General features: G+C 49.2%; 1 protein-coding gene across 2 annotated transcripts; it reads left to right on the forward strand.

Annotated features, from left to right (window-relative positions):
* The first annotated feature begins 2646 nt into the window (after positions 1-2646).
* On the forward strand, positions 2647-11187 carry CIB3 (calcium and integrin binding family member 3). 2 transcript variants are annotated; one of them, XM_061149182.1, is made up of 6 exons: positions 2647-2697; positions 2923-2957; positions 4907-5018; positions 6164-6311; positions 7352-7547; positions 10871-11187. In XM_061149182.1, exons 1-6 carry the CDS (start codon positions 2647-2649, stop codon positions 10890-10892), a joined length of 564 nt encoding a protein of 187 aa, XP_061005165.1. In that variant the 3' UTR covers positions 10893-11187. The 2 variants fall into 2 exon arrangements, with proteins under 2 accessions (XP_061005165.1, XP_061005166.1); XM_061149183.1 differs by lacking the exons at positions 2923-2957; positions 4907-5018.
* The last annotated feature ends 1308 nt before the right edge of the window (positions 11188-12495 follow it).

A 12495-nucleotide genomic window follows, 5' to 3' on the forward strand; every position in this document is an offset into this window, starting at 1 on the left:
ATTCAAATCCTTTAACCATTTTGTTTTGCTTTAATAGACATTTTTAGAGAAGTTTTAAGTTCACAGCAAAACTGAGAGGAGGGTACTGAGACTTCCCTTATATCTCCTGCCCTACTAATGCACCATCTCCCCAGTTACCAACACCCCCCACCAGAGTGGTGCATTTGTTATAATTAATGAATCTACATTGACCCATAATCAGTCCGAGTCCATAGTTTTAAACTAGAATTCACTCTTGGTGTTGTACATTCTGTGGGTTTGGACAAATGTATAATGATGCAAGTGTAATGATGCATACTCATCATTATAGTATCACACAGAGTAGTTTCACTGCCCTAAAAATCCTCTGAGTTTCGCCTATTCATCCCTCCCTCCCCTTAGCCTTCGTCCATTTTTCACTTGGGTTATTTGCCTTTTTACTGTGATGGTGGTGATGGTGTAGTCCCTAAGTAGTGTCCGACTCTTGCAACCACAGGAACTATAGTCTGCCAGGCTCCTCTGTCATGGGATTTCCCAGGCAAGAATACTGGAGTGGGTTGCCATTTCCTTCTCTCTCTCTCTCTTTTTTTTTTTTGTAGACTTGTAACAGTTCTTTATGTAGCTTGGAGACCAGTCCCTTGCCAGTTATGTGATTTGCAAATGTTGTCTCTGTTTTTTGGGCACGTACAGGTTATCGTGTACACATAGGTTTTCACGTCCTCTGGGCAAATGCCCAGGAGTGGGATTGCTAAGTCATGCATAAGTGTCTGTTTAACTTTATAAAAAAAACTGCCAACTCGTTTTCCAGAGTGGCTGTACCATTTTGCATCACCATGAGCAATGTATAAGTGTTCCAATTGCTCTATATCCTTGTCAATACTTGGTATTGTCATTGTTTTTTTCCAAAAAAACATCCTCAAGAGTTCTTTAAAGCTTGATCATAGTCATATTTTATAAGATGGCTCCACATATTTGGAAGCTGAGGCAGAGGCCAGAGGAGCCTGGTGGGAGGAACTGTGATGGTTCATGCCATGGAGAGCAGGGATGAGGGAAGGGGAAGACTCAAGGGTGGTTCAGGGGGCCTGGGGTGTGGGGCTGGAAGTGGATAGGCAGGAGAGGAAAGTGGAAGGAAGCTATACTCAGAGTGAGAAGGGCAAGGAGTACCAGGGAGGGAATGTCCGACTCCCAAACTTTCTGCCCAAGAGGATTCTGGGTCTTAATAACATTGGCAGCTGCTACGTTGTACAGTAAGTTCTTTACATGTGAACCTTCAAGTTGCAAACTCAGAGATGTGAACACGCATCTGGCTCCAGCAAGGAATCAGGATCCGTGCCGTCAGTGTCAGACGGGAGTGAAATCGCAGCTTGCCCTCCATCTCCTATTGCTGATGGTCCTTCAGCTTCACATCTCACCTCCTCTCCCTCCTCCAGTCGGTCACTCCTCTTGACTGTTGATTTGATGCCAGCCTCTGTATGCCACTTGTTGTACTGTACTACTGTACTTTTCAAGGCACTGTACTGTAGGATTTTAAATGTTTTATTTTGTGTGTTTGCTTCTTATGTACTATTTGTGTGAAAAGTATTATTACTGTATAAACAGTACAAAAAGCCAATTGTGTTTGTTGAGCACTTAGACTAACTTTGTTGGACTTAACGAATGAATTGGACTTAAGAACGTGCTCTTGGAATGAAATTCATTCAATATGTAGGGGAAATTACTGAATTTACCCCTTGAGGATACATGGTGCACATCAACATGTTAAAGGGTCGGACAAGTCCTGCAATAAAGAACTATGGTGTTAATTTAACCCAAACTTAGACATTAGATTGCTTTTCTCAAGCCATAACATCATTCTCATCATCATCTCCAATGCACAACTCATCTAGCTTGTTTACTATCACGTGTCTAGAATTGGCTTATATCCAATGGTCAAAAAAAATTTTTTTTTTTTGGTTGGGGAAATTGAGTGAATGATCTCATTAAATCTTCAGAACAACTCTATGTTGTTGTTGTTGTTGTTTTGTTACTAAGTCCTGTCCGACTCTTTGAGACCCCATGGATCGTAGCCCACCAGACTCCTCTGTCCATGGGATTTCCCAGACAAGAATACTGGATTGGGTTGCCATTTCCTTCTCCAGGGGATCCTCCTGACCCAGGGATTGAAACCGAGTCTCCTGCTTTGGCAGGCAGATTCTTTACTACTCTATGAAGTAGGTACTAATATAATTTCCATCTTACAAACAAGCCTCAGAAAGGCCAGGTGACTTGCCTAAGACCACACAGTTCGTGGGTAAAGAGATGGAATTTGACCTGAAGTGTGCTGGCAGCCTCTCCACCACCCTGCCCATCTCTCAAAGGTGCCCCACACCCCCAGTCTCACTGGTGATGGCAAGTGTGGTCTCCCCACTGAGGGCTGCCCTGTGACCTCCCCGAGCCCTTCTCCTTGCCCTGATGTCTGTGGACATACACTCAGGCCGTTGCCCAGAGAGCTTGGCTGTAACTTGAGTCTCACCCAGGCTGGGGGTGATGAGGAGGGTGGGCAGGTGACAGCCAGGGCAGGGAGATTTGCCCAGACGCTGGTGAGCAGCAGCCTGGTAACCAGTGTGGCCCCAAGAAGATTGGGGGGCTTTGGGAGCCTGTTCCGGAGTCCAGGCAGAGGTCTCCACTATGGGTAACAAGCAAGCAGTCTTCACTCATGAGCAGCTGGAAGCTTATCAGGTAGGGGTGATGGACCAAGCCATTGGTGGGCTTGGCAGCCTTGTTGTTTTCTTGGCTGAAGAAATGGGGACAGCATCCCTTCATACTGTGGGGAGGGGGCGCAGTCAGCAAGTGGTCCTGGGGTGCCTCTGTGTGTGGATTCAGGCAGTGATGGGTAGTGGGAGAGGAAGGAGGCACCCCCTGCATCAGGCAGGGTCTGGTTTAAGCCAAGATCTCTCTCCACAGGACTGCACCTTCTTCACGAGAAAGGAAATCATGAGGTCAGTCTGAGGAGGAAGGGAAGAAGAGCTGGGTACTTTCTATACGCTTTGCAATTTGACTGCACTCAATGCTTAATGGGGGAATTGCATGTTCATGTGGTGGATGGACGCAGAGATGGGAAAGTTGTTGAGAAATCCCATCTGGTCTTATTGTCACACCTCTAGGCTGACGAGCTTTGGCTTTCTCCCAGAGGTGGCAGGAAGCCATAGAGAGTGTGTGAGCAGGGGTGATGCGAATCAGCATGTTAAAAACTTTCCCCTGAGGCCCAGTGAGAACAGGCTGTGATGCCAGGGGCAGAGTCTAGAGCCAGCTCTGGGCGGTGGGGTTAACATCAAGGTTAGAGGGTGGAGAGGTGGCCCCAGGCTGCTGCAGGTTCCTGGTGTGAATGAGACGGGCATGGAGGGGTATCCTACAGCATCACTCAGCCCATGGAGCCATTATCCAGAGGCCAGACCCATGGACTTTGACCTGTGAAACCCAAGCTGGCTGGAGTTTGACTGCAGAGTGATCAGGGCCAAGGTCCCAATTGTGTGGGTGCAGGACATCCATTATTGATGGGCATAACTTCCACCAGTAAGCCCCATTGTCTGGGCGAGGACAGTTCACAGGGTTACCCTGACCATCATGACTGGATTACTGATGGGGAAACTGAGGCTCACACAGGGGAGGCTGACCTCAGACCCCTGGGTAGATGGGTAGAGCCCCAAAGAGTTTGAAGCTAACATTTTGTGTGTCTCAAGCTTCTTGCTTCTCACACAGACCTACTGAGCAGAAAGGGGGAAAAGGGGAAGAGGGACTTACTCAAGGCCATACAGAAACCCAAACCCAGGCTATTCTCTGAAGGCACCCAGCAGTGAAGTTCCAGACACCCCCTCTGCCAATTCCTAGCCATCATATGACCCAGAGGCTTCTATCCCCTTCTGAGATGTCCCTAACAACTTCAGGATCTCTGGCTCAAGGATGGTCTGTACAAGGTGACTGCTCAGCATGTTCCAGTGACGGTATGGTATCACCAGGCAAGGGCATTGCAGTAGACACCTGACCCCACCATCTAGGCAGTGTGTATGGCCTTTGGTGTTTTGCAAAATGCCTTTCATTCACCCTTTTGAAAAACCTGAATATTAGACTTTGTCTCTGGCCCCTTGAGGGAACTGCAACTCCCATTATAGAGGGAGAGAAGGAAAGTGTGAGGATGAGGGTCTTTAGAGCAGGGTCTTGCCGACAGTGTGATGATGTCCAGCAAATCATAGATTCACTCAGAGTCTCTGAACGCTCAGTGTGAGATGACCTTGCCTTAAGCACGCTCTTTTTTGTCAACCCCATCTGCTGGTGACCTCTTATTTGAGCTTCAAAGCCCAGCACCTAGCAACCATGCCCCCTCCTCCAGGAAGTCCTTCCTTCTCCTTGGCTTACTTTTCCCACTCTAGTTTCCCCTAGCTTTGGGGTCTTCTCTTTTTTTACATTTTAAAAACAATGAATTAGTTCATTTTCTGGCTGCTCTGGGTCTTGGTTGCTGTGTGGGTTTCTCCAGTTTTGGTGAGCAGGGGCTACTATCTAGCTGTGATATGTGGGCTTCTCATTGCAGTGGCTTCCCTTGGGAGCGTGGCCTTCAGTGGTTGTGGTGCATGAGCTCAGTAGTTGCCTCATGGCATGTGGGATCTTCCCAGACCAGGGACCAAACCTGTGTCCCCTGCATTGGTAGGTGGCTTTGTAATCACTGGACCTCCAGGGAAGTCCCTGGGGTCCTGTCTTTACCTTGGCCTTGTCCCTCGGGAGATAAAGGTGTCTGTGTCTGCCTCTGTGTGTGAGGGCTGGACCCAGGGCTGATGGCTCTTGGAGGCTCGGCATCCTTCAGTGGAGAGTGAGCATCTATGAGAGTGAGCAAGCAGAGACAAGCCCACCCTCCCTCACACCCCAGACCTTCTCATTGTTTCCCTCCCCACATCAGGCTCTTCTATCGCTACCAGGACCTGGCCCCTCAGCTTGTCCCTCTCGACTATACCAGCTGCCCTGATGTGAAGGTGCCCTATGAGCTCATTGGCAGCATGCCTGAGCTGAAGGTATGCCCGGGGCCCTGGGGCAGGCATGGGAAAAAATAGAAGGGATGTCCCTTGCTGTATTTCTATGAGGTGACTATTGCAATTATTTTGATTTTACAGGTGAAGAAACTGAATTTCAGAGAGGTTGAGATACTTGCTTATGGTCACACAGCTAGGACATGAGAGAGACACAATTCAAACTCTGGGCTTGTGGGAAAGATGAGATGAGATAATGCAGATAAAGGGCTTAGCACAGGGCCTGTGACTCAGGAACATTGTGTTGAGTATGTGCTAAGTCTCTTCACTCATGTCCAACTCTTTGCAACCCTATGGACTGTAAGCCCGCCAGGCTACTCTGTACATGGAGATTTTCCAGGCAGGAATACTAGAAGTGGGTTGCTGTGTCCTCCTCCTGGGAATCTTCCCAACCCAGGGATCAAACCTGCGTCTCTTATGTCTCCAGCATTGGCAGGCACGCTCTTTACCACTAGTGCCACGTGGGAAGCCCACTCAGGAACATTAGTTCTTTTTCATAGTAGAAGCCATTAAAGGCAGGTTCTTGTCAGCAGGATGTTTGACACTAGTTTGTGACCCTGGAGGGGACTTGTGGGATAAGTGACAGAGAATAGAGGTCATTTTATCACAAGGACAGAAACCTCATTCAAGAGGGACAGAAAGCGTTGTACTTCAGAATCTCCCTCCATAATTCAGCTTCTCCCAGGAAGAGGCTTCAGTCTCAGGCAGCCTGTTCTCTTGAGGTAGTGAAGGGAAACACCAACTGCCCCAGATTTCCTCCCATCAGCTCTGCAACAAGCAGAAATGAGGTTCCTCCACTCCAACTGTTCAGAAACTCTCCCAAGGCAGTTTCTGATTGGCCATCTGGAGTCACATGATCATCCTAGAAGCAATCGCCATTGCCAGGTGAATGGAAGTCCCTGATTGGCCTCACTGAAGTCATGTGACTGCCTCTGAAGCCAGAATGGCGGTTAACTGGCACCCAGGCCATAGGGGAGGAGACTGGAGTTGCCTGGAATCTTCTCCAGGGATCACAGGAGGAAGAGAGTCTTGGTGAAGGGTACTCAGAGGTTCCCAGGAAGGTGGGGGCTGACAGTGAAACCACACGGAGCCCCAGAGAACCTGGTAAGGGATGGATTTCCTGTCTCTAGGACAACCCCTTCCGTCAGAGGATCGCCCAGGTCTTCTCCGAGGATGGGGATGGCCACATGACCTTGGACAACTTCCTGGACATGTTTTCTGTGATGAGTGAAATGGCTCCCCGTGACCTCAAAGCCTACTACGCTTTTAAAATTTATGGTGTGTGCACAGACCCCAGGGTGGTGAAGTGGGAACAAACCCAGGTCTCAGGTCAGGGATTGCACGGCCATCACATATGTCTCACCAAGGGCTCTGAGGCCCTGCCTGGCCCTGTCCTTCACCCCACCTCGGTACCTCCCCCTCCCCCCTATCCCTTTGCTAATTCCATCCAGCTACACTGGCCTGGCTGTTTCCCCAACAGGTCAAACCCTTTCTGCCTCTGGGCCTTTGCCTCTGCTGTGCCTTTTGTCTAGAATACCTTTCCCCTAGTTCCTTCTTACCTTGATATCTCGGTCTAAAGTAGTCCCTGCCTCCTAGTCACTCTCCATGCCACATTCTATTTCTCTTCTAGCATGGAGCAGTGCTGCTTAATTTCTTGTTCATTCATCTCTTCATTTCTTATTGATTTTCTTTCTGAAGAGACCACAGGGCAGTGACAGTGTTTGGTTTGCCATCTGTCTCTGTGACTGGCATGTAGTAGGTATTCAGTGAATACTTGTTGAATGAATGAATGAAACTTATCACAGTGCCTGGCACAAAGTAGGCACTCAATAAATACTTATTGAAAGAGGGAATGAATGAGAAACAATTATCACTCACCTGACACATAGTAGTGTTAGTCTCTCAGTTGTGTCCAACTCTTTGCAACCCCATGGACTGCAGCTTGCCAGACTCCTCTGTCCATGAGATGCTCCAGGCAAGAATACTGGAGTGGGAAGCCATTCTTTCCAGGAGATCTTCCCCATCCAGGGATCGAATCTGAGTCTCCTGCATTGCAGGCAGATTCTTTACCATCTAGGCCCCCAGAGACTGACACATAGTAAGTGCTCAATAAATACTTGAGTGAATGAATGACCTCCCAGCAGTTACCTACCCAATTCCAAAGCAAGATCTGGCTATTAGCCCAGGGGCTTGGGTTCCCTCCAGTGCCTCAGTTTCTTCCTTTGTCACATGGGGACAAGATGTGTTCACCGCTGGCCCAGCCTGCCTGGTCCCTGTTGTCCTGTCACCCCCATGTCCCCACCTGTCCTGCTGTGCAGACTTTAACAACGATGACTACATCTGTGCGTGGGACCTGGAGCAGACGGTGACTAAGCTCACTCGGGGGGAGCTGAGCGCTGAGGAGGTGAGCCTGATATGTGAGAAGGTGCTGGATGAAGCCGATGGGGACCACGACGGGCGACTGTCCCTGGAAGACTTCCAGAACATGATCCTTCGGGCACCAGACTTCCTCAGGTGATATTCCTCGCCACCTTGCACAATCCATTCCCATGTACGAGAGGAGTGCTCATGGATTAGATTCACAGACTCTGTGAAATTCCCTCCATTTTTTCATTTGTGACCTTGGGGAACTTTCCCGACCTCCCTGGCCTCAGTCTGTGTCTTTTGAATGGGGCTAATTAGAGACCCTGGGGACACCTCTTGTGGGTGGACACGGCTCTTTGGGTGAGTAGAACATGGTTGGGACTTCAACCCTCACTTGCCTGAACATTTTGCAGTGAACAGACTGGACAACTGTACTTGGCAACCCTAGGGAGAATCAGCGCTCTAAGGAGGATTGTTGTTCAGTCTCTCAATCGTGTCAGACTCTTTTGTGACCCCATGGACTGTAGCCTGCTAGTCCAAAGGATTTTCCCGGCAAGAATACTGGCGTGGGTTGCCATTTCCTTCTCCAGGGGATCCAGCATAGATTAAATGAGTTAATACAGGGGGTGGGTGGCCCACCATCTGTTTTTTTTTTTTTTTTTAAACCATCTGTTTTTATACCTCCCATGAGCTTGGAATGGTTTTTACAATTTTAAATGGTTGGGGGAAAAATAATCATACTCCACAACACATGAAAGTGATATAAAACTCAGATTTCCATGTCCATTGCTGGTTTTATTGGGATACAGCCATGCCTATTTGTGTTCATAGTGTCCATAGCTTCTTTTGAGCTTTAAGGCAACATTGAGTCATTGTGCAAAGTTGTAAATATCAATCATTTGGCCCTTGGCAGAAGAACATTGACTGACCTTGAGCTAGTACACGGAAAGAATTTAGAGCAGTTCTTTGCACACAGTAGGTGCTCAATAACTGTGTACTATTGTTAGTGTTGTGGCTTTCATGCCCAGAGGACCTCCTTCCTCTACCCCAGATAAGCAAGGCTGGTCTCCTGACCACTGAGACACGAAAAATGACACCATGATGAGTCCCTTGCCACTAACTGAGTACCTAATGTGCGTGCTGCTCTGTATATTTGCCTCTTTTTAGCCCTCACTACTGTCTGAGCCACCAAGCTTCCCTAGTGGCTTAGACATTAAAGAATCAGCCTGCAATGCAGGAGACCTGGGTTTGATCCTTGGGTGGGGAAGATACCCTGGAGAAAGGAATGGTTACACACTCCAGATTCTTGCCTGGAGAATCCCATGGCCAGGGGAGCCTGGGCGGCTACAACCCATGGGGTGGCAAAGAGTCGGACATGACTGAGTGACAGTTTCCATTCTTTCAGCCCTCATTACATTTCAGTTAAGGAGGGATAGCTGTTACCCCAATTTTGTTTTTCAGTCTCTCAGTTGTGTCTGACTCTCTGCGACCCCATGGACTGCAGCACACCAGGCTTCCCTGTAATTCACCATCTCCTGGAGCTTGCCCAAACTCGTATTCATCGAGCCCGTGATGCCATCCAACCATCTCATCCTCTGTCATCCCCTTCTCCTCCTGCCTTCAATCTTTCCCAGCATCAGGGTCTTTGTCAGTGAATCAGCTCTTTGCATCAGGTGGCCAAAGTACTGGCGCTTTAGCTTCAGCATCAGTCCTTCCAATGAATATTCAGGACTGATCTCCTTTAGGATGAACTGGTTTGATCTCCTTGGTAATCCAAGGGATTCTTCAAGAGTCTTCTCCAACACCACAGTTCAAAAGCATCAATTCTTCAGGGCTCAGCCTTCTCTATGGTCCAGCTGTCCCATCCTAGACTACTAGAAAAACCATAGCTTTGACTATATAGACCTTTGTCGGCAAAGTAATGTCTCTGCTTTTTAATACACTATCTAGGTTGAAAAGGACAACTTTTTTTGGTGTTAGTTCTAGAAGATCTTGTATGTCTTCATAGAAATGTTCAACTTTAGCTTCTTCAGCATTAGTGGTTGGGGCATAGGCTTGGATTACTGTGCTATTGAATGGTTTGCCTTGGAAATAAACTGAGGTCATTCTGTCATTTTTGAGATTGCACCCAAGTACTGCATTCTGGACTCTTTTGTTGACCATGAGGACTACTTCATTTTTTTCTGAGAGATTATTGTCCACAGTGATAGATATAATGGTCATCTGAATGAAATTCTCCCATTCCCATCCATTTTAGTTCACTGATTTCTAAAATGTCAGTGTTCACTCTTGCCATCTCCTGTTTGACCACTTCCAATTTATTTTGATTAATGGGCTTCTCTGGTGTCTTAGAGATGGTAAAGAATCCACCTGCTACGCAGGAGACCTGGGTTTGATCCCTGAGTTGGGAGGATCTCCTGGAGGAGGGATGACAACCCACTCCAGTATTGCCTGGAAAATCCCCATGGACAGAGAAGCCTGGTGGGCTACAGTCCATATGGTCGCAAAGAATCGGCCATGACTGAGCGACTAAGCACAGCGCAGCACACGTGGATCTAACATTCCCTGTTCCTTTCCAATATTGTTCGTTACAGCATCGGACTTTACTTTCACCTCCAGACGGGGCATTTTTGCTGCTTTGGCTCAGCTTCCTCATTCCTTCTGAAGCTATTTCTCCACTCTTCTCCAGTATCATATTGGGCACCTACCAACCTGGGGAGTTTATCTTTCAGTGTCATATCTTTTTCCCTTTTCATACTGTTCATGGGGTTCTCAAGGCAAGAATGCTGAAGCGGTTTGCCATTCCCTTGTTCAGTGGACCACGTTTTGTCAGAACTCTCCACCATGACCCATCTATCTTGGGTGGCCCTACATGGCATGGCTCCTAGTTTCACTGAGTCGGACAAGGCTGTGATCCATGTGATCAGTTTGGTTAGTTTTCTGTAATTGTGGTTTTCATTCTGTCTGCCCTCTGATGGATGAGGATGAGGTTTGTGGAAACTTCCTGGTGGGAGGGACTGGCTGTGGGGAAAACTAGGTCTTGCCCTGGTGGGCAGGGCCACACTCAGTAACTCTTTAATCCAATTTTCTGCTGATGGGTGGGGCTGTGTTCCCTCCCTGTAGTTTAGCCTGAGGTCAAACTATGGTAGGGGCAATGACTGCTTCATCACCTGGTAGGTGATAAGTCCTTTTGGAGGAGGTTGCCATTATCCTTATTTTACAGGGAAGTAAACTGAGGCCCAGAGTCTGTGGCAGAGACAGGATGTAATCTCTGATCCAAAAGGATGTGCTCTCAACCCCTGCAGGGGCCAGGAAGACCATGGCCTGGGGCTTACTGAAGGGGTCCATCTCCCCCCACCCACCCACCATGGCACCTTGCCTGCCTTGGGGACTCCTGGTGGGAGTGTTGGGGAGGAGGACGAAGGGAGGCTGCTCTCTGCCTGCTGACAGACTCCTTTCCTCTTTGCACCCAGCACCTTCCACATCCGCATCTGAGGGCACCACGGAGGAGGAGCCGGGCCAGAGGACGTCGGGGCGAACCCCTCATCCTGCTGTGAAGTCTGGTTTCCCTGGGCTCTGGGAATAAACTCACATCACTGAGTCACCACTGCCTGGAAAATGTGTTTCCCCCCTAAACCTGGTAGATCAGAGGGAGACAGCCTGGGATCGCACCTCTGTCCTCACTGTGTGATTCTGGTGTGGCTGCACCCTCTGTGGGCCACGATTTTCCCATTTGTACAAGGAAAGGGCTGACTCTGGACATCTCTCCACTGTGAGGGCTGGAGGTGACTTGCCTGGTGGGCAGAGGAGATGAGGCCCCTGCTGTCCCACCCCAGGGCATCCCCAGGGGTGCAACATGGCTACTCAAGTCCCCCTTTCCCCACTCAATCCCTGAATTTCTCAAGGAGACTAAAGCTTCACCTCCTCATTGATTCATCAGAACTGCCAGAGGAGGCCTCTGGGCAGGAATGTCACTCACTGAGGCTGGCACAATGCTTTCTAGTCATGAGGCACCTGCCATTCTGCCATTGTGTTGACCCCCTGTGACATCCCAGCAGGGCTGGCAGAGAAGCACTCCCACTTCATTCAGAGACAGTGAAGTGACTTGCCCAGGACCACACCTGAAGTCATTTGCAGGGGCAGACTTGAGCCCAGGCCCACCTCACTGCAGATCCCAAACCTCACATCTTGCAGATTTGGGAAGCCACACACTATTCCACTTGGGCTTCCCTGGTAGCTCAGCTGGTAAAGAATCCGCCTGCAATGCAGGAGACCCTGGTTCGATTCCTGAGTCGGGAAGATCCCCTGGAGAAGGGATAGGCTACCCACTCTAGTATTCTTGGGCTTCCCTGCTGGTTCAGACAGTAAAGAATTTGCCTGTGATGTGGGAGGCCTAGGTTCAATCCCTGGGGTGGGATGATCCCCTGGAGGAGGGCATAGCAGCCCACTAGTATTCTCGCCTGGAGAATCCCCATGGACAGAGGAGACTGGTGGGCTACAGTCCACGGGGTCGCAAAGAGTTGGACACGACTGAGTGACTAAGCTCAGCACAGCACTCTACTCCACCTAGAGTCATCCTGGGGGCCCATTCCATGGCCCTGATCCATCCAAGGAGTAATCATTCTTGTGACTGAAACCAGACTCCAGGGACCTTCCCAGACACCTCCAGAGTGCATCATATCTAGGGTGCCCCCTCCCACCATAATCCCCATTTAACTAAGCACCAACTATGCACCCAAGCCCTAGGTTTTATTCACATTCTGCTGGTTCATCCCGAGAAAAAGGGGACTGCTCTTCTTATTTTCTGGATGAGGAAACAGGCCCAGAGAGCGACTCACCAAAGGTCACACAGCCCCACGACCCAAGATTTCCTCCTGAGCCCACTCCCAACCACAGCCCTGGGCTGCCTCTCCCTTCTTAAAGCAAAGGGCCTCCTATGCTTCTCCTACAGCCACCACTGATATCAGGAACGCTGCTGTGCTGAGCTTTCCTCGAGTCTCATCTCCTCCATGTGCACAAAAACCCAGGGGGAAGGCATGAACAGCTGTGCCCAGGCGCAGGGGATGCGGAGAAACAGTTCAAACTGCCCTGGCTTCAA

Source organism: Dama dama, chromosome 9, assembly GCF_033118175.1.
Source record: "Dama dama isolate Ldn47 chromosome 9, ASM3311817v1, whole genome shotgun sequence".
NCBI classification, from domain to species: domain Eukaryota; kingdom Metazoa; phylum Chordata; class Mammalia; order Artiodactyla; family Cervidae; genus Dama; species Dama dama.

Bases quoted from the DNA above. Each gene is read 5' to 3' on its own strand.
- CIB3 (XM_061149182.1), top strand. From the start codon at position 2,647: ATGGGTAACAAGCAAGCAGTCTTCACTCATGAGCAGCTGGAAGCTTAT. The intron at 5,019-6,163 runs GTATGCCCGGGG...TCCTGTCTCTAG, and splicing joins GCAGCATGCCTGAGCTGAAG to GACAACCCCTTCCGTCAGAG. The intron at 7,548-10,870 runs GTGATATTCCTC...CTTTGCACCCAG, and splicing joins CGGGCACCAGACTTCCTCAG to CACCTTCCACATCCGCATCT.